General features: G+C 45.4%; 1 protein-coding gene across 8 annotated transcripts in view; it reads left to right on the forward strand.

The window, feature by feature from the left end:
* Window positions 1-7,151: 7,151 nt before the first annotated feature.
* The window catches only part of TUB (TUB bipartite transcription factor), a 146,190-nt gene continuing 131,050 nt past the window's right edge, over window positions 7,152-22,291 (forward strand). For 2 of the 8 annotated variants that reach the window (XM_040066023.2, XM_040066025.2), the window contains exon 1: window positions 7,153-7,276. In XM_040066023.2, the coding sequence (XP_039921957.1) occupies window positions 7,221-7,276 (56 nt within the window). In that variant the 5' untranslated portion in view covers window positions 7,153-7,220. Of the gene's footprint in view, window positions 7,282-22,291 lie in introns of all 8 variants that reach the window. The other 6 variants (XM_040066021.2, XM_040066027.2, XM_040066024.2 and 3 more) reach the window with 5 other exon arrangements.

The following is a 22,291-nucleotide window of genomic DNA, read 5'->3' on the forward strand; positions in this document are numbered from 1 at the left end:
AAATAAAACAGAGGTGAATGCTGCTTCCCATTGCAAAGAAGTTGCTTGTTTCTGGGCAAGGAGTAGCTTGTTGAGGGGGATGTCAAGGAGACCAAAGGTGAAACGTTGCAGCTCAGGCTCAGATGTTTTAAGTGAGCTATGAAGCAGGTGTTGTACCTTGTGTGCAGAATGACAAGAGGCTTTGGTCTTTAACTATGGGCAGCTGCCTATGAATGAGGAATAAATACATTACAAGGCTTTTGCAGTTTGGTTTCCAGCCAGAAGATTCTTCAATTTCCATACATGGATCCTCTGAAATGTCGCCCTGCACAAGAGCAGACCTCTTGTTTTTATGGTCTAGTCAAGGATTTCATCACTCAAAACTTTCCTCAGCCTCAGCAGGATCAAGTGACTTCTTTTCCATATCTGGCAATTACATTATCCATTTCAGAACAACATTAGAAACCTGGAAAGTGTAACTGCTGTGTTCCAGGGTGAAATCTGTCAGTGTTTGTCACAAACCTGAGATGTGAAAGGGCTGGTGGCTGCAGGGAGATTTGTTGGTGCATTTTTACCTACTCGACTGAAAAGGGTTTTTTGCCCTTTGAGATGTGGTCACCATCTCATTTTTGGCTTGTGTCACTACAATGAGGTGACAAAGTTCCCACTTTCCTGTAGAGGGGACAGCCTGATGCATGTGGTATGTCTCTGGATTTCAATTTCATTTTTTGATATTTTCATGTTCTGTTTACCTAAAGTAATCCAAATTTCTCATGACATTTAAACAATGATAATGTATTTTGTAAGCTTTAAAACTTAATTTTTAAAAGAGTAAATTGATTGAATTTTTTATTTGTTTTGCTGTTTCTCTCCTCCCCCCTACTTCTGATTTGTAAAGCCTGAGGAGCATTTATTAATGCTCCTGGTACTGAATTCCTTCTCTAGCAAAATGCCTCATGGAAGAAATTCTTTACTGTGAGAATGTTGAGGCACTGGAACAGGTTGCCAGGGAAGTTGTGGATGCCTCTTCCCTGAAAGTGTTCAAAGCTAGGCTGGCCTTGAGCAACCTGGTCTAGTGGGAGGTGTCACTGCCTATGGCAGGGAGTTGGAATGAGATGCTCTTTGATTTCCCTTGCAACCCAAACCATTCTGTGGTTTAAAATCTGTATTAGAAGCCAGTCAGTGTCAATCCTTGTTCAGGACAGGGCTGCCTGGCTGGTTACTTGTCCACTGTCTGCGGTAGCTGCAGAAATTTGGGAATGTCACTATGGTGTTTGAGTACACAACCAAACGAGGCATCGACAGTTTCCTTCTGAATGCTGAACCATGCAGAACCATGCAGGAACCATGGAGGAACAGGAATGGGAATAACACATGTAGTGTGGGGCAGGGATTTAAAACACCTTTACTGACACCTGGATCTGTAGTGGGACTGATACCATTGCTCCTGCAGCATAAATTGGAAAAAACCCCAACTATTGTGGTTTTGTTGAACCTGAATTTCAGTTGGTAAAGTGCAGAACTTCTTTCACAGACAGGAGGATGCCAGTCCAGAGGGATAAATGCAATATAAAAGTCCCCAGCAGATGGGGACTGGAATTTCCCAAAGAGTGGCCCTGCCAGCTGGCTTCTGAGGGGCTTCAGGGCTGACACAAGCTGCTGCAGCCTGAGGGAAACACTGGGAGGCTGCTGGTGTCCCAGAGGAGGGGAACACGGTGGATTGGAACATCGTTGTCCAGAGCTGCTTTGTGCCTTCTTTAACACAAGGGAAGTTCCAAATTAGCAATTTTTTATATTTCTGCTTTTTATTTTTATTGATTAACAAAGCATTACCTCACAGAAGGCCACTATACTCATCCATTAGCACAGTCTTATGTTTTATGTTCCACCATTTCTGTACATGTGGGAAATCAGGATATATTTCAGAGAGGAGTAGTGCATGAAAAGAGGTAATGAATTACTAAGAGATTGCCTTAGCAGTTCACACTGTACAGATGGATGAAACCAGCACACTGTCCTTTCAGCAGTATGGTCCTTGAGGGAGACTGGGCTGAGCCTGCTAAAAAATACAGATCAGCGCCCATGTTGCTGTGGACTTCCTCTGCTTTAGTAATGATAATATTTTCTATAGAGCAAGTATAGCATACACATCATATATGTATAGTAAATATAGTATTTTCTAGCTCTTTAAAAGAAGAAAGAAGTTGAGCTCTCATGAACGCGGTGCCAGTTTCTTACACTTGTGAAGACTGGCACTTTAAAACCACGATGGGTGGCATGGTCAGGTTTCTAAACACTTCCAGGCAGAAGATTACCAGAGGGTTGGGTCATCTTGTGATGTAAGAAGATCTTGTGTGTAAGAATGGGGGCATTGCAGTGTGGAGGCTTCAGGGCCAGTGTGGATGTCTCCAGGGGTTTCTTGGTTGCTGCTAGGAAAGCTGTGCTGCTTCAGGTTCCCCTCTGCAAGATGTAAATTGCCATGCTGGCTTCTTCACAAAATGTCTGGAGCCTGACAAATTGTTTATTGTATCAGGAGCAACATAAAATCATAATAGCTCTTGGAGGGAATTTTTAGAAGCTGCATTATCCTTTGAAAGGAAGATGAAATACAGATATATGCCAGATGCTCTTAAGGATGTAAATACCCTCTTTTCAGGCAAAATCGGTAAGCCCAACTTTCACAAGCCTTACCTTGGCAGGGTAATGTGAGGGAAGGTGGAAAAGCAGACAGGCACATTCCTCCTTCCCGAGCTCCCCTGCATAAAGCATTATGTCATCCCAGGCAGTGGCTTACGGAGTCCCCAGCATGGATGCTGGGTGTCCTGGAGTCACCACTGCTTGTCCCATTGCCTCGTGTTTCTTCTCATTTTAACGAGCTGCTCCACAAGCCTTTTGTGCTGTTTTCCTTTTTTAATTTTGAAATTACATTGTGGTTTTTTCACAGGCATTTCATTGTTCTTGTAAGCAGCAGAGCTCCTGTGAGGCTGCAGGCTCTGCAATGCTGTTCCTGTGTCCCTGGGCCCAAATCTCCTCCTAAGCAAGGCCAGGTGTTTGTTCTGCAGGGGAATGCACTGTCCAGGTGTGAAAGGGTTTGTAACTGGTTTTCCTGGAGCTGTCTTAGAACCTGTCTGGTTACTGAATGAGAACCGGCATGTTTTGTTCAAGCCAGCCTGACTCCCTCTGGAGCTGCCAACAATCTCCTGCTGGTGTCTCACAAATGTCACCCTGGCGCTGTCCCCAGCTGGAGGCAGCGGGTGTCTCTCATCATGGGACAGCGGCGTTCTGAACAATCCCCTTACAGTGGTGCTTAGGAGACCAGATCTCCCCTGCCCTTACTCCCCGCACCTCCTCCTCACCTGCAGAACCCAGGCAGAACCCGGGCAGCCCCTCGGGAGGACAAAGGGAAGAACTTTTTTGTCAAAGCAGCGGGGCAGGAACGTTAATGCGCGAACCCCCCAGACCCGGGAGCATCCTCACCTCCAGGCAGCAGTCCCGAGGGCTTGGGAAAATCCCTGCTTTCGTAAGCACTAATTAGCACTGCTGGAGGACTCTAATCTCATTGAGCAACTGTTTGGGGTGGTGGGGGCAGCGTCAGTGCTGATACAATATACATTCATAATCACAGAGTGAGCATGCCCAAAACGCACACTTAAAACTCGGAGTGTTTCTAGACTATCTAATTTGGAGTTTAGGTTGTGTTCTTGATTTTCCACTGTTAAACCTGTTAGGCTCCATCCAGTGACTCAGCAGGTACTTTGCCATTTGTCTGCAGGGAAATGCAGCAACAGCCTGCTTGCTACAGCCCTGTTGCCAGTTTAATTTCTGTGCTATTTTAACAGCTCAGGACAATGTTCCAGATCACGTTTATTTGTGATCACCATTTATTTTGGGTGATGAAGTCATTTGCCATATTCTGAACACCTGAAACAAGGAAGATTTTGTGTCTTTTCAGTGCTCAGTTCCAGTCCTCCCAGCTGGTGCTGGGATGGGGGGGAGGGGGGGGGGGTCTGTGGGGCAGATTCTCAATCCTTTTAAGAAGACATGAAATGTCATTACTGCTCCAGCATTCATATGCTGTAACCCAGAAGCCCAGCCCCTTGCTCTCCCTCGATTAAACATGCTTGCTTTGAGATGTCCCTGCATCTGCAATGGTCAGAGGGAATCTCTGGAAGCAGGGAGCAGACGTGACTCAGTTTGGATGTGTGTGGATGCTGCCGTGCTCAAACACATGGTGACACATGCCCTGAAACACTGGGAGGAGAATGAATGGCAAGAAAACCATTTCTGTCTCAGACTGAATTCCAGCATGGGTCTCATTTGTGTTGCTGCCCCTTGCACGGGGGCTCATTAGTGCCCCAGCTTCGCCATCAAAACATTCTTGAAAATTTCAGCTTTGAAGTAATGTCAGCAACACAGGCTGTGGGATCAGGGGGCAGGGGCAGAGCTGGGACACTTGCAGAGGATCGTCACTGCCCAGCAGCAGGACCTAGAGGTGCCCACAACTGATCACAGGCAAAGGCTTCACTGTCAGTCATAGGCATTTGTTTTGAATTAGTGAAACAAAAATTGATGCTCTCCTCAGCAGAAGGGTTCGGAGACTTTGCATTCAGGGAGCTGTCAGCCACGTGCAGGAAGCAGGGAGACACCTGCTCCCAGGAGACTAAGCCCAGAGCATCTTTCTGAGGACTCTCAAGCGTTGTTTACCTGCAGCAGAGCAGCGGAGACCACACTTGGTTCTACTCTGGAGCACCTCTTGTGCGAGGATGTGTGAAGGGGTCCCCTGAGGCAGGCACCGGCAAGTTCTCCAAGCACTACTCTGCCAAAATTTATGGGGGTGGGGGTTTGGTTTTGATCTGTTAGCCATGTAGAGAGAGAGGCTGTGCTTGCCCTGAGGTTCTGCAGGATCAACCCCAAAGGTTTGCATCCCACCTGCCTCAGCATGCTGGGACAAGACAGCTCTGGGTATATATGGTTGTGTTTGCACTGTCAGAAGGAACCGCCGTGGTTGACATTGTCCTGATCAGTGCTCTCATCCAGGATGGGTGAGAAGGAGCCTGAGGTACACTTTGAATGAGGCATGTGAAGAGGAGAGCAGCCAACCTGTGCTCCTTGCTTTTATTGATGTGTTTTGGGGGGTTGTTTCTGACAAGTCTTCTCTGGGCTGCAGGGGCTCATCAGGATGATTTTCAGCTGCTCCCATGTGGAAAATGTTGGCCGGAGTAATCCCACAGACAAGTAAATGGTTTCAATCTGAAATTTCCAAATGTCTCATTTTGAGCAGAGCAGGTGGGTGGAGGAGATGGGCTGTAACTCTGCTTTCCAGATGGTCCAATTCATCCAGGTCACTCAATGTGGATTATAAATGAGATAAATGGGAATGCACTGTCTATACACCATATCCACAGTGCAGTATGCAGTTTCAAAGAGCAGGCTCAGGTCTGGGCATTTTTATTGCCATTTCAAGGAATCCTGTTTGATGTTTCCCCTGTTTGAAAGAAGTATGGACAAGTATCACCCATATTCAGGAAGGGTTTGATTTGGGTTAAAACTGCTCCATGGAAAAAGCTCTTGGGGTTGTTCTGCCTGTCCTGATGCAAAGGGATTGTGGGCTTGGTCTATTCACCCTTCAAAAATAAAGACTGGAAATTTAAAGAGTGATGGCAGGTATTCATTTACTTAAACTAAAGGAAGTGAATGGTGCAAGAACAATTGGCTAACTGATGTCCGTGAATACTTTTGGGATAGGAATGGGAAGTCTCTGTCAGCAGGGTGGAACTCCTGGACTTTCATCTGCTTTCTGGAGCTCTAGGAGGTCTTCACTAGCAGCCTCTGGAACTTCAGCCTGAAACCCTCATCAGATACAGTGGTTTGTGAGATGAATGACTGTGCCTCATTGACCCAAGTCCCTTCCAGTCTTTATTTATGTATTCTTGGGACTTTTATACATTTCTCATGAGAGATCTTACACATAAGAGCAGGGCTGGGCACCTGGCTGGCCAAGCAGTGAAAGAAGGAGCCAGAAGATGCTAGCACAGGCCAAAGAGTTGTGACTGTCTGGGCAAGGTTTGAGAGCAGTCCCCCACATCTCTGTGTATCTGTAGATATCCTGCGTTGTGCTGGGGGCTGACTGTGCTGACCTGACACTGCTTCCGGTAGCATCTCCCTTGGCCTAGGGCTGGTCAGGTCCTCTGGGCAGCCCCATGTGCTTGCTGTTGCCGGAGATGGGGCCACGGCCCTGCCGTCTCTGTGCCTGACACTGCACTGCACAGCCACGCACCTCGGCAGCCGAGCCTCACAACTGTGTGACGTTCTGCTTCCCAACCGCTGGGCGGGTGTGGGCACCTGGGAGCACCACAGGCCTTGTGCGGCCTTCAGACGATGGAGGTGAGAAGCAGGGCCCCAGAGGTGCTCGGCACAGGCCCCGGCCCTGGGCACCGCTGTCCCCGGCAGGATTGTGTGCGCAGGAGCCGTGAGGGGCGGTTTGGCCTTCGGTCCTGCACGCAGCTCGGGAAGAGCCACCTCGAGGCTGGAGGGCTCTCACGTCTGCCCTGGGACGTGAACTGGGACCACGCGCCGTGCAAACCCGGTGACTGAGACTGGGAGCGCAAAGCGCTTGTTCTGCGCTCTGGGTGCCCCCCGCCCACGCACCTGCGGGCCGCAGCGGGCGGAGCGGCGAGCCCGTGTCCCGGGGGACGATCCTGACCCCGCGGGCAGCCGTGGCATCCCTGTGCGCCCGGAAGATCCCGCCGGCGGGACCCGGGGCCCGGCGGCGGGTGGGAGGCGGCTGATGTCAGCGAGATGGACCCGTATCTGTGGCAACCGGGATAAATAAATAAATAAGGCGCGTGTGCCGGAGCAGGAGGCGCGCAAGCCGCTGCGCTCCTCGGCGCAGCCCCGCTGAATATCCCTTAAGCGGCTTAGCAGCCGCGCTCCAGTTTATTACCTGCGCGTCTCCGTGTCTGCCGCCTGCCTCTGAGCATCCAACCCCCTCGGCGGGGACCCCGGGAGCCCCCCCTTCTCTTCATCCCTCCCTCCCTCCTCCTCCTCCCTCCCCGGCGCTGGCAGTGGTTTGCTCCGAGCATCCAGAACTCGATGCGAAGCCGCTGCCGGGCGGTGAATTTCGGTGGCGCCGCGCAAGGCCGGAGGCGGCTGTCCCCGTCGCCGGGGCAGGCAGGTGTGCGACCGCCCAGCCCTGCCCGCAGCGGCCGAGCCATGCTGGGAGTGCTGTAGCCGAGCCGGAGATGGACGGTGTCAGCAGCAACAGGAACATGTCTTACAGTAGATGGAGTTACAACAGGTATCGTCTGTCTTGTTCTGGTTTGTTGTTTTCTTGTTTTTCTTTTCTCTTTTTACCTTCCTGATATTGTAAAACCGTCACGCCGTTTATGTAAACCGAGATGGGGAGCCCTCTTCAGGGAAGCAAAACCCTTTACTGATGCTGCTTTTCCAGTCCTGGGACACCCTGTGTTCCCAGTAACTCCAGCAGCAGCATTTGATGATGTTTGGCGGGCGTTTGTCTGGAAACCAGGGTGGGAGTTTCACCCAGGGCTGGCCAGACTGGGATTGCTCCCAGCCCTGAATGCAAATGTTTCCCAGGCTCTCTCCTCTGAGCAGGGCTCTGAGATGCACTGATCACCTCAGCAGCCACCCAGACTTCTGAAAGGTGGAAAGGTGGTCTCTGGGAACTGCTGCTCAAAGCTTTCAAAAAACTGAAACTAAAGCTTGGGAAATGGATGTGGCTGAAGAGTGATATTTTCAAGTAATAACTGTATGTAGCCTAGGTACCACAGAGCTGAGAGGGCTGAATTTGGTGTTTCATTAAGACAGTTGAAGTATTCCTATTGTGTTTCACGCCAGCTTGTGTGCTTTTCCTCTTCCCAGAAACAGAAATTTATTGCAGCATTAGCTTTGCTTTGATGTCATTCACAGTTGTGACTGACAGGTTCCTCAAGCCTGGATCAAAGAAAAAAAAAAAAAAGAAAAAAAGGTCCAAACTTCATACTTTTTTTTTTTTTTTTCGGTCTGTGCAAATGTAACACCTGAAATGCTAAGCAATGTTAGCATCCCACTGAATCACTACCACGACTCACCACAATATTCTGGAGAAATAGCCCTTGGAAGTGGTTTTCAGTGCTTAACCAGGTGTTCAGCATTACCCACACTCCCTGGATGCGTGGGTATGTATGTTTTATATGTGCATCTAGAGAGTTTCACTCATTTTTGGTGCATTGCCACTGCCTCAGCAGTAAAAATACAGATACAATGGTGCCAGTGGAACAGTATCATATTTTTTAAAAAGTTGATGTGTTTATGTGTATGTAAAGCTGAGTTATACAACAAGCTGTGATTTTATGCATGCATTGTCCCATGCAGAGGATCCTTTCCATCTGATGCCACGTTCTCAAAGAGCAGCAGTGAGACCCTGAAGAGCTGAGTCTGCCCCATGCAGCCAAAGTTTACAGCAGTTTCAATATTCTTACCCCACAATAAACAATCCAGACATTTCACACAAACTCCTCTTGGAGGTTTTGTCCCAGTGCTATCACATTGTGATCTAACCTTATGCATTGCTTGCAGTCTATTTCTCCAGTTTTCAGTCTTCCTGACCCTGACAGAGAGTCACTGATGAGTGTTCATCAGCTTTCACCTGGGAACATTCTGCACCCAGTTCTTGTGTGTCCAACCTGCTTTGCTCTCCTACATCATCTGTGGGGATAAATACAGCATTTCAGTGCCCAGGCTGTTTTTTTGGTGGGCTGTTTTCAGGTTTGGGGATTTTTCCTAATAAATCCAACTGTGTACTCTTTCTCTCCCTCTCTCTCTCTCTATATATATATGCACACATATTTCAGTGCTGTGAGGATGAGGAGTGAATCATGGCATTTACTCACAGTCTTCTTCTGAAAAGTTGCTCTCTCAGGCTAAGCCTGCCCTTCTACACCCACCTTGTGCTCCTGGCAGGAGAAGGAGCTAACTGTCTTTTATCCCAAACCCTGGTGGTGGATGTTTGATTTTGGATCATGTCCCAGCTTTGGTCTCGCTCACCTGTGGCCACAGGAGTCCCAGCTGCTCTCGAGGTGGCAGCTCTGTGGCAGAGACATGTGGGACAGCCCTGTGAACAGCCAAGCACTGTCTGAAGACCAATGTCTTTTTCTTGGGAAAAAGAACACTCAGGTACTCCTCATGCATCCATGAATCAGCATGGCAGGAATACAGGGACAGGGCTAATGGAGCAGGTGCTGCCTCCCATAAACACAATTGCATCCATAATTAGAAAGGAAACCAGGTATCATCTATGAAATTAAACTAATTAAAATAAGGGTTTGGCCTTTAGACTACATGAGATGATTGCATGGATTTTTCCCCATGGAAATGAGGGGAGTGGCCGTGTCTCTTCTAAGCGGCTACACGTGTGTGCAGCTTGCAGGTATTTTTCTAATGGGATTTATTTGACATATGTAGTGTATTGCAGCATTTGGCCCTGTGCTTGTGGTGTTCCCTTGGGCTTGCTGCCCAGGATATCCACAGGTTGTTCCTGCAGGTAATTTGTGCAGCCAAGAGCAAGTCCAATCACTTGAGTGCAAAACTCAAGGTGAGGGAGCCCTGCTCAGCACAGTTCCTCTCAGCTGCTCTCCTAAGCAAGGGGAAGTGTCCCCCCACTCCCTCCCCCAGCCTAGACCAGTGTGTGTGTGGAAAAGAAGCAGGTACAATTGGAAAAGGCTCTTAATGGTCACCTTTGGCATTGCCACACCTGGCTCCAAAAATCTGGCCTTATCTTGTGCACATCCTTTGCCTTCCTCCCATTTTAATGCTGTTGTAACTCCCTGGTCACTCTGAACATTGCCAGATGAAAGCACAGGACAGACAGCAATTTAAACAAAAACTGGGGATATTTTGATGATTCAAGAAACACTCAGCAAGTCTGGGTTCATATGGCTTACTTTTAGAGTGAAAAAAAAGCTTCTCTTTCACCTTTTGCCCTTGGTGACAAGCTATTTATTGGATGTTTTATATTCAGGTTCTGTTTGGTTTCTTTTCCTGCTCATCATGCCTGCAGTCCCTGGGTGTGCAGAAATGCTCATCTTCCCAGGCAGAATGAAATTTGTTCTCTTCCAGGCTTTCAGTGTTCAGTGCTGGTGCAGGTTTTGGCAGCTGGGCTGGTGCCCATCAGCACTCATTCTTGCTTCCTCCCCCAGCTTTCCTCGGGAACTGTGCAGGCCCTTGCTCTTGGTGACACTTGAAACCTCCCTGTGTTGGGGCTATCTGCAAATAGAGGTGGCAAGTGGAGGTTTCACCCAGTGCTTCTCATCATTCTCAGGTGGAAATGAAAGCACAGAGAGGAGTCATTAACATGATAGGAAGGTGAAATAGTCTTTGGCTGCTGTAAGGCTGGAGAGCCATTCTCATGAGCTGGAACACCTGAGTCCTTCCTAGCACTCACAGGAGCTGGTGACCAGATTGTCAAAGGCTTAAACCTAAACACCACCACCCAAATTTGATCACTGAAGGTTAAAATGATGCTCATGAAAGCTTGAGGGAGCTTTGATACCTTTCATGTAGTTGAATTCAGTGGAAGGCACAATTTAGGACAGTGTGCAGAATTCAGTCAATCCATGGGCACAGAAGACCAGCTTGAAATCAATTGTGGGCATGTACTGCAGAATGGGAATCTGCAGTCCACCTTTGGAAAAACTGTGCAAGGAATCAGTGGTTCTTCATGATTTTGCAAGGTTTTTTCATTAATCAGTGATCTGTGCTTAGCTCTCATGGCTAGTCCAGAAGGATTTCTTCAGGAGCAGAAGGGAGTTTTGCAGAAGGGACAGGTAACAATGGCGTTATACGTATGTATGAACAAAAGTGGGGTTTTTTTACAAAAAAAGCCCCCCCAAACCATCAAGCCACAGCACAATACCAAATGTGAAGTCATCCCTTCTTTCTCACATCTCTTCCTGACACCAATACATCCACAGTTTTTCCCCTCTTTTCTCTCTTTTTTTTGTCTCCAGTCTTACTTGGTATTTCTTTACTGGAGGACTTCAGTGCAGCCATCCCGACCTCAATAATTACCACAAATGAATGACAGAGGTTTTATCCACCAGCATTTGAAAGTATATTTTGGGAAGCCTACTCTCAGGATGTTTCAACTGTTGGAGACAGCTTGAAACTTTTTTCTATTGATCTGTATCTTTGTTCTGTTCTGGATATCAGTGTTGTTTTTTACTTCCTTTTGAAGTAAAAGGAATTTACTTGCTATTTCTGGTTTTGCCTTTTTTTAGCCTGTTTTGAAAAGCTGTGACAGTGCATCTGGGTCATGGTATTTGGAGGGTTTGGATCTTAGATCTTTGTTTTTGAAGGTTTTTAGACTCCTCTCCCTTGATTTTTCTGAGACATGCTTTCATCAGTGAGTAAATAGGGGCTGTCCTCCAAACTTAATCCAAAAAAAGTTGTCTTAGAGAAACTTAACTTTCTTTTACTTCTCTTCTTTGAAGTAGCATCTGTGGAATCCCGAAGCATGTACAGGTTTGCTGCAGTGAGTGCACTTTAACTGCATCAAAGAGCAGCTCCTCTCTTGTGTCTTCAGGTGTTTCCTCCTGGGTGAGGTACCTTTAAAGCTGTAATCCCTGGACAAAGGATCTGGGAGGACAAGAAGAGGAAGTTGTTTATGGGACAAAAGGAGAGGTAGAATCAGCCAAATCTCAAGTGAAGCCAGAAAAATCATTCCTGTTACAGATATAGAAAATCCTTATAAGTTTATCAGTGTTGTGCATTTAGTTTGCTGGAATCAGGTTCTTTGTTTTTCTTTCATAATAAAGCATCTTAATTTCAGTGACGGAAAAGCTAGACTTTGGGAGTGATGTTTCTTTCCTTAAGCCAAGGCACCAGGAATGACCCGAAGTGAGTTCACGTGCATCCTCCCATGCTCAGGGTGAATGTTTTATGTCAGTTGGCTGCACATCCTTGGAGTGTGTGAATTCTCCAGAGATTTGTGACAGCCTTACAGAGAGGTGTGGGAGAGGAAACTTCAGCTCCCGCTTCCCTGAAGAAGAAATTTTAAAGCTACTTAAGCAAAAGTAGCCTGAGAATATAATTTAAACCTACTTGGCTAATGTACAGCATAACAATCCTCACAAATGTAAGAATTTCTTCACTGAAAGAGTTGCAATCACTTGAACAGGCTGCTCAGGGAATTGGCTGAGTATCCACCTCTGGAGATATTTAAAAGCCATGTTGATGTGACTCCTGGGGGCATGGTTTAGTGGTGGACTTAGCAGTGCTGCTTTAATGGTTGGATTTGGTCTCCATGATCATTTCCAGCATAAATGATTCTGTGGTTGGTTTTTGGAGCAGTAAAAATCACAGCCAGCACCTCAGTAGTGAGAGTGAAGGGTCAGTTTTTAAAGGAAAGTCAGCGTTACAACTAGTCTTTGGTTTATCCATAGTAACCTTATATATCCAGGTAACATAAGTTAGGAATTTTCAGTAAGAGGGAGAGAATCACTTGAGTCTTAGCTTGCAATAGAAATTGACACAAAATAAACACATCTTTTGTCAGTATGGTTATGGATCTCTGTAAAAGTTCCAAGGTCTCTGCAAAGCTTTGTGCGTAAATCCTGCCTTCAGCTTATCTCTTGAAACACAAAGACAACTCAAACATTTCTTCAGGATAGAAGGGGGAATAGGAAACCAAAAAAACTGTCTGTGAAGAGTGATGTACCTCAAGAAATGGCATGTGATGTACCACAAGAAATGCTGCTCTGGGTCTCTTATTAGCACTTTTCTCTTTCCTTGCTCTATGGTTTTACTGCGTGCTCCATGTGAATGCCTTTTGTTACTATGTCTGAAAGACACATTAAGTGCCTTGTCTCTGGTGCTGGAGCACGAAATTGTCACTCTCTGCTGTGCCTGATTCCATGCACAATGCAGAAAAGATAGAACACTGCAGCTCTGAGCTACCAGATACTCCTCATACTCTCACTGCAGCTCTCAGCATTAGATGATATCTTAAAGAAAAATCAACCATGTCGCTCATGGTCTGCATTATCACAAAAAGAAGACCTTTTCTCTCTCCAATACATAATTTGTGTAAATGCCACTACTAAAGGAAGTCTGAAGAATAATGTTCATGGCTGAACACCAACAGAGATGGTTTTCCCCTTCAGAAATGAATCAGGACAGAAGAGCCACCCCAGCTGTTGACACAGTGGGATGTCCAGTTGAGATAACCAGGCTGAGTTCAGCCAGCAGCCACCTGTACTTGTAGAAGAGGGATGTTAGCCAGTGCTTGGATATATCTGAAATACTTAAATGGTGAGATCAAGAATAGGGGAAGATTCCAAGAGCAAGTACAGGTCTTTGAAGAGCAAATTGTCAACAAATCAGCTCAAAATCAATTACAAAAGTAATTCTTAAGTTGTAATTTGTCTCTAGAAGTATACTACATAGACGATCAGACAGATAAGTCACCCTGCTTGAAAAAAACAATATTGTTTCCTTACTTTTATGAGCTTGCTGTGTTTTGTGTTTGATTCCTGTTATCCTGCTGGTGCTGTGGTGCGTTATGGTCCTGCTACTGTGACAAACTGCCACATTGTGTTAGACATCCAATTACTTACTTACCTGTTGGAAAACGTGCCAGTTCAAATTCCTCCACCAATTTGTGGGTCCATAGGGAGACAAGATCATGCCTAAATGTAATTCCAGAGGCAATGCTCTTCTGTTTTGGGAACAGTCCTGTCTGTTTCAAAGTTTCACTGTTTCATGCACCTCCAGCACCTTCCTCCTCCACGCTGGGCATTTCTGCTGCTTGTGAACACAAAGGGCTGTTTGGAAGGTGGAACTGTTCCTCATGGCCCCTCCAGGCACTGATGTCATTGATACCAATGTTAACCTATTGATCTGTTCCTGGGAATTGTGTACAAGCTCACCTAGATTCATTCTTGTCTTCGCGGAGTTTGTTGGCAATCCTTTGAAACATGTTTCTCAAAGTGAAACTTTTCCAACTTGAAAATCCTACTTGAAAATTAGCTCCGACATTTTCTGCTGGGACTCCTGGGGTATCAAAGCCAATTCCTTACCATGGCTTTTCTAGATGTGCTCTCACAGGTTGTTTTGCAGAGCTGTAACCAAAAATCCTACTGAAAGCCAGGGAATTTGCTTGGTTGGTGAAAGATGCTCCCAGAGAGCTTTCTGAGGAAGGCTGTGTAAGGAAGAAGTCTGCAGGGGCTATCAATCAAAGAGTCAGTCCAGGAGAGGCTGGCTCCATACAGATTGTTTTCCCTGTGTGCAGGAGCGTCTAGTTTCTAAGAATACAACACCATTTTTGCTTCATTCCTGGCTTGAATTTTGTGCTTTTTTAACACAGTACTATTGAAGTACAGGTGCACGGGCTTTCCCAAACTGAAGTTTCTGCTTAAAGTTAGTTTTTCCCTCCATCATATTTCTTTTCATCTTAGGGGGGATAAATGAAAGTGCTCTGCTTTTTAGTATAATTTGGCTAGTTTTAGGAAGAATAGTGAAACTTGGGCTTTGTAACGGGGTCTATTGGAATGGAGTTATCATCTGGATTGTGAAACAGTACACTCAGACTAGAGAAAACTTTTTTGATAGGAAGATGCGGATGAATCAGAAGCAGGAAATGAAGAGAAAGGCCAGCAGGGAAACTGGGAGTTGATTTTTATGTACATGTGAGGCGGTGCTGTGACCAAGAATGATGTCTGTGGTCAGTGGATTTTGGTTTGGTTTGTTTAGGTGGGTCTGAGTAAATCTCAGAGGAGCTAACTTGCACAGTGCAGATTTCTGGAGGGGAAAAAAAAAAAGCAGCTTTCTAAATAATGATTAGTTTATAGCCTTGTCTTACTAGCAATAAGTGAGTACCAGGTAAATGCTGAGAGGGAGCTGGGAATCAGTGAGGTTGGAGCAGGACTCCAGCACATGGTCAGAAAGGTTCCTGTATTGTTAAAGGGGTATTTCCTGAGCAAACGCCTTTTCAGACCGAGGGACAAGAATATGGATTTGCTTAAAAAAAAAGCTCATCTAGTGTCCCTAAAAGTCCCCTAGAATATCCAGAGGGTGTCTGAAAAGCATCAAGGAAAAGGTGAAGTTCCCAGCCATGGAACAACTAAGACAACAGAGCAAGGAGCATGCTGGCAGCTCTCAGAGAGCATCATGGAATGAACTTCACTCTGAACATCCAGTTCGAGAGACTTTCTCTCTTCCAACATCCAGTAAGGAACATCCCTCCTACACATGGGTGTGCAAAAGATGGAGGGTGGCTGGGTGATGTCAGCAATTCAATTCCCTAAGATATGCTGGATAACACTTCTTGTTTCCTCAGCCATGTTCTGTCCTCTATTATAAATTATTTTTCTTTTTACATCCATAGACCAGAATACACATAAGCCCATCTGGGGCCAGGGCAGAGACCACGAGGCTGTAGTTAAATGTCAGCCCACAAGGCTGTAACCCAAACAAAGCTGAACTCAAATTTAAACAATCAGTACCTCTACAGTGAGACCTTCCCCTGGTACCTGTGCTCTTTTTCTTTCATTTAGCAAAGTCTCATGCACAGCATCCAGGCAGAGGTGAATTTTAAGTCAGACTAACAAGCATTTAAGGAGAGTCTCCCCACATCACAGACAGCAGGATCTGAGCATATATTTGAATAGTTCATTGCACAGGTATGGGGTTTCCTGTTGTCTCTCTCTCTCTCTGTCAAAAAAAAAAAAAAAAAAAAAAATTAATCTGCTGTACTTTATGCACAGAAAAACTTGACAGTGCCTAAGTTATAATGATGCATAAGTTATAAACTTATAGACTTATAGTAACATATGCATGAAAAAAAGCTGACAATACTTGTGGACACAATTCAAGTATCATTAGAAAATTTTTTGCATAATTTCTGCACCATATTAAAAGATTCAATCTGAGACATTTCAGAAGAGGCTCATTAAAGGGCTCTAGTATTGTTCTCTGCTAAATAATCTGTTTTAATACTCCCTCTCTCCATACCTATTCTTATCCAAGTCATCTACCTTGACTTGCCAACTACCTACACAAGACTGGTGAAGAGAAACTTAATTAAAAAAACCCAACTCTATATTTCCAGTATTGACATTGAAACATTCATACTTCATTTACTGTACACAAAATTCAGATGTTTTGTATAGCTGAACTGTGACTGAGATGGCATCAAAAAGGTAAACTTGGTCATTACAACTGTAGGAAAATAGCAGCTGTTGGTAAAGAAACCAGAATTTCAAATACACTCAGAGCCTCACACTGCTGCTGGAGCATCACACTGCTACTGGAGGCACAAGCACTTTTATGCTGCACAGTACATCCGAAGAATATATGCATAAAAATACCAGCAGCTTCTCTTTGGGACAGAGTCTGGACCAAATAACCAGCCAGGAAGGTAAAGGATAAGATACAAATCAATAGTCTTTGCAATGTTGTTCTTAGGATGATTCATAAGAATCACAGCAAAGCGATTTAGGCACATACTTCACAGCATGGAGATGATCCCACAGTTCAATAGCGGCAAGGTGAAAGCAAAGAGAGGTTTTTAGCAGGAAGATAATTGTCAATGCCAAAAAAATCAATTTGAGTCAAAGATAAAAACATAGCTTCCTCTGTCAAGAGAGTTTAGCACCACAGGGACTGCACTCAGCCTTACTCTGCACCCACACTCCGGGGCTGTTCCCACAGCACAGCTTCCCCAGGCTGGGTGGGAATGGTCCACATGAGATGGCAGAGAAGCACTGCAGAACACTTATACTTGTTAATTAACAATGAAAGCTTACACCTAAACAAGTGCATTTTTGTGTACCAAGATGGGAACAGATCCTCGTCTCCCACCCTTAGAGCAAGGTTTCTTTCGACTCTCAACTCAGTACCTCGTTACTTTCTGTTAACAAATCTACAGCTCAGCCAAGACAACAGGAAAACCTCACTGTGAGAGATATGCAAAACAAGTGCTTCTGCTTTTGCAGATATTTTCCTTGAACTGCATTTTAAAACAACTTATTAGTCCATGCAGATTTCCCTGTGAACGAATCAATTGCATATAATGTATCATAAAGATTTTACAGTGAACAAAACAGAGTTTGATCACCACATTTGAGCTTCAGTTTCCCTCCCAGGCACATTTGAGGTGCCTGCAATCCCAGCCTGTCCAGGAGGATACCTGGAAGACAAATCCCAGCTTCACCTCCGCAGGAGCACAAGACTGGGGCTGCAGGCAGCAAGGCCTTTTGCCTTTTTGACAGCCAAGACCTGATGTCCAGGGGAGACAGTAAATATCAGGGAAATATCATCACCTTCCTTCCCAGTCTCAGAGGCAAAAAGCAGTGTATTTGCACTTAATGGTTCCACGTTTGAGATGATATATTTAATAATCCCTCTAGTCAGACTGAAGCTCAACTCCATTAGCTCTGAAAAATTACGAACATAAGTAGCAGTGGCTTAGCCTCAGGTCTCTTGCAAAGAGCAGCCCACCTGCACCTGGAGATGATGGGAGGGGTGCACATTCACCTAAAGTATAATTCAGACATCAAAAAAAAGCAATATAATGGTGTGTGGTTGCCCATTGTTTTTCATAAGAGAGAGCAAACAACATCTGTGTGATACAACTACCAAATACAAGTGGAGAGTGGAAACAAAATCTCTGGTTTTCAACATGTCTGGAACATTAAATCTCAGCTCAGATTTTAAACTAGCTCTTATTTTTTAGTTCAAAGTTCCTTTCCTTTCTATCCATACCCCCGTATTCCAAGCACAAGTAAATTGTCTTGGATCTCAGTGTACCCATTGCTTCAGGAATCATTTTCCATTGCAAAATGATGAATTTACAAAAAGATGAATGAAAATAGCCCAGAGTCTGATATGAACAACTTTGGCTGTAGTATCCAACATCCCATACTCCTGGAGTTAATCCTCTTACTGTGATTAGCAGAAGAACAGAAGGGTTGTAAGGAGGGACTTAAGTGGGCTTTGGCCTCAGCCGGGGTTCATAGCCCAGGCTGGCTCCTCTGCTTCTTGCGTGAGTGGCCCACACTGAATTTCAAAATCCTCGCTAATTAAAAACAGGCAAGGGATTTCTGGGAAGGTGACAAGAAAAATGAAACGTGCCAGGGAGAAACAGAAGTGTATATGGCACACGCTGAAGGTGAAAGGAGGAGTGAAATTTGGGGTGGTGGTGATGTGGGCAATGCAGTTACTGGGAACAGTACGGTTCCTGTATTGTTAAAGGGGTATTTCTAAACTGCGGCTTAGAAAGACCGTTTGTTTACTTCCATCTCTTTCAAGTCTTTTTTTTCTGCTACTTTAGTGTCTTGTCTTTTCTTTCCAGTTTTACTGCAGTTACATCCCTGGTGATGGACCATAATAAAAACACCCAAATGGGTATTATTTTTGATTCACCTTAGCAGTGGACAGGCTAGAGAAAATAAGGGAGGACCCTCACAGCTTTTCAATTCCCTTAGCTGTTTCATGAAGGATTCAACTGCCTCCTGTATTAAATCTGTGCTGTCTCGATGGTGCATTATCTGACATTTGCCCAGAGAAAGGCGAGCTGCTATTTTGAGGTATTTGATCACATTCTGAAATGGTATTATGGTGTGTGGTGTGGTGGTTGTGCAGTGAGAGCATGGCTTTGCTGGACTGGAAGCCTTGAACGTGCAGTAGGTGAGCAGCCAGGCACCTCAGCGGCACAGGAAAGCCCAGATGAGCAGACGGAGAGGAGCCCTGTTGAGAAGGACTTAGGAATAATGATGGATGAGAGGCTGGACATGACCTGGCAATGTGTAACGGTGTGCTTGCATCCCAGAAATTCCCCACATCCTGGGCTGCATCCAGAGCTGTGTGGGCAGCAGGACAGGGAGAGGATTCTGCCCCTCTGCTCTAGTGAGACCCCACCTGCAGTGCTGCTCCAGCTCTGGGATCCCAGCACAGGGACACGGAACCCTTGGGGTGAGACCAGAGGAGACCACCAAGATGATCAGAGGGATTGAAAACCTCTGCTATCAGAAAATGCTGAGAAAATTTGGGTTGTTCAGTCTGGAAAAGAAAAGGCTTTGGGTGTCTGTAACACTCCCTTTGTTACAGGGAGCCTGTAACAAAGATGGAGAGGAATTTCTCACAGGGCCATGTAGTGACAGGAAAATGGGAATGGCTTAAAAATGAAAGAGAGTTGGTTTAGACTGGATATTTGGAAAAATGTTTTTGCTGTGAGGGTGCTGAGGCACTGGCAAGAAGTTGCCCAAAGAAATTGTGGATGCCCTATCTCTGGAAGTGCTCAAGGTCAGGTTGGATGGGACACTTAGCAACGTGGTCTACAGGAAAGTGTCCCTGCCCATGGCAGGAGGTCGGAATGAGATGATCTTTAAGGCCCCTTCCGACCCAAACCATTCCATTTCTTCTGTGATTCCCTGTACAGGAAATGACATAGGCAGAGGTGTTGATGTCCCACGTTTCCTCTCCCTCACTCTCAAAATGCCTGTTACCAAAGGGTAGAGGGAATGGGGACTCTTCCTCCCAAACATGCATCCATTTCCTACTTGTGAGTTCAGCCGTGCTAACCTCACATAGCTCCCCCACCTCAAATCCTGCAGGGGAATTCCTTTTTTCCCTCTACCTGCCTAAGTGTATCATATTCACCTGCCTTGCTCTGTGTTGCAAGACATATTTAATTAAATCAATTTTTAATTAAATCAATTCCAAAGCTCTAATTAATGGAACAAACACATCTTTCTCCTATTTACTGGCTTAAGACACTGATCAGAAACAACATTTTCATCTCAGAGTGAGGTCTCTTCCCTGGAGTTTTCATCCTGAAACCCCCCAGATTTTGGGTCCAGGACCCCCAGATGCCCAAATTTGAGCTCATAACCCTGAATTTTGGGTCCTGATCCTCCCAAATTTTGGGCTCTTGTCCCCAGATTCTGGGGTGTTGACCCCCCCAGTCCCCTCAAATTTCTGCCCCCTTCCAATTTAGTGTCCACCACCCCCCCCACCAATGCCCCGAAATTTAATGTCTTGAATGCCCAATTTAGGGTCCAGGACATCAAAACTGGGTGGGTTTGTAGTGTCCTGGACATCCCACATCGGCCAAATTTTGGTGTTCTGACCACAAGTTTTTGAGTTCTGATCCCTCCAATTTTCTGGCACCCCCAGAGCCTCGTAGTTTAGGATACCAGCCCCCCCCAACCCCCTTCCAATTTTGGGGTCAAACCACCCCCAAATCCCACATTTGGGCTCTTGAATCCTGAAGTTCAGATCCTGAATTTTGGATATTTTGGGGTGCTGACAATAGTGCTGGTGGATTAGAGGGCAGACAGCTCCTGGGACATGTCACAGGCATCACTGGAACCGCTCAGTGCTCTTTGAGGCAAAGCTGCCTGGAAAATTAGGAAACATGTCGACAGAAAATGGACAATCCTTCACCCTCCAGCTGCTGTGAAGCTGTGAGGAACCCAGCCCTGGGCAGTTTTCCTGCACATTTTCCCCCATTTGGGGTTTGTTTTAGGAGCAAGCCCCCACGTGGCTGTTTGGTTACCAAGAATAAGTGTTACTAAGAAGTATTGCTCCAGAGTGCTCAGTCACTCAGCACCAAGCCCCTGTGGCAAAAAATAGCTTTATGTAGATTGCAGGAGGTACTTGAGAGGAAGCTGAGTCCCCTGAGGCTCTTGTAGGAGGGGGAATGAAAAGACTTTTTTGTCCAACTATGTCATACTCATGCAGTTATGCCAAAGCGCAGTGGTGCACTGCTCCTGCTTCCCAGATGCCTCCAGATGCATTGTTTTTCTCTGAAACCAAGATAACTGCAAGTCCTGGTGATAAATGACAGAGCAGGCTTTCCTCCTTCCCTGCAGGTCAAGGCTATCCAAAGAAGAATAAGGAGGCTGCTAACACGGGGCTGGGATTTCTTCCTGAGACCTGCCAGATCCAGAAACTTTTTTTTTTCCCCCCTCACTCAGTGCATTTTTTCCGATAATAGAAACTGTCATCTGTAATTGAGACTATCACATTAAAAAGTGAGAATGGTGCAGAAGTGTACGTAATTTAACTTATTCTAAACCTGCTCATCCCCCTTGCTAAAACAGACAATATTTTTAGCAACCCTATCCAGTCCTTTCCAGCCAGCTGTAGGTTTTCCTATAAAAATAAGGCACCACTTACACTGCAAGACAGAGGGAAGGGTGGTAGACACTGGGTTGCCTCCTTCAGTCTGAACTATGCCTATTATCCTTAGTGGCCATGGAAATTTGCCTTTTTTTTTTTTTTTTTTAGCACAGGGCAGTAACAGTACAGGCGGATGATGCTCCATCTTAATGTGGCATAGTGGCCCCAGCCCAAACCTCAATTTTTTGAACATTTTTAAAAATGTTGTTATGTAACTTGATGGTTTTGTCCAGTGAATTACAGGTGGGATTTGGATAAGCAGTTTAATACACCTGTTACTTTGTGTAACTGCATCAGATCTGGCTGACTGATGTTGGTAAAATGCCATTCCTTTCCTACGCTATGCACCAAAGAGCTAGACAGATAAAACAGCTAAGCCAACAATTTTTCATGGGTTTATTATCACTCTGCTATCTATGACCCAACAGAGGTTTTTTATTTTCCCTCCACAGGGTGCAGATTTAATAGAGTACCATTTTCTTTGTTGAGGTTTCAGTGTATTTCCAATTTCCAAGAAGTGGTCCTTGAACCCCAGTTCAGCACTGGCTGCATTAGAGTTGTTTGTTACTAAGTCATTGTGAAGAGGTGGAGGATAACCCACATTCATCTTGTAAACACTTTTGATTTTGTAAATGCAAAAGGCAGAAATCTTGAAGCAGACAGAAGGAGCATGGCACTGTATTCAAGGTTTGGTGGCATTAACAAAATTGCTACTTTCATCATCACAAAATCATTGAGAGGCTTCTGAAATATTTTTTTCAGCTCCTAGTCTCTCCTGTGTGGAATGTGCAATGGCTTCTGTTATTAGGAATTATCTTTTATCATAAATATGCCTCTCAAGTCACCTAGAGCTGTTTGCCAGATATACATAATAATGCCTTCTTTTCTGTTTAACAGCAAACTGATGAGATGCTCATTGCTTTACTGTCACTAATTAGGTAATTGTTTCATCTGGGAGATACGTTGCTTGTTTTTCAGATGCTTGATTTTTTAGGTGAGTTGATCTTTAAACCCAGGTCGCTTGAGTTCACTTTTTAAAACCATGGTTGAGTTAACAATTTTGCAAGTATTGGTCCTATTTTTTATGACAAATTTCCCATCCTTTTATGACTGGCCTGTGATTTAGGCAGAG

Source organism: Hirundo rustica, chromosome 6 (genome assembly GCF_015227805.2).
Source record: "Hirundo rustica isolate bHirRus1 chromosome 6, bHirRus1.pri.v3, whole genome shotgun sequence".
NCBI classification, from domain to species: Eukaryota; Metazoa; Chordata; class Aves; order Passeriformes; family Hirundinidae; genus Hirundo; species Hirundo rustica.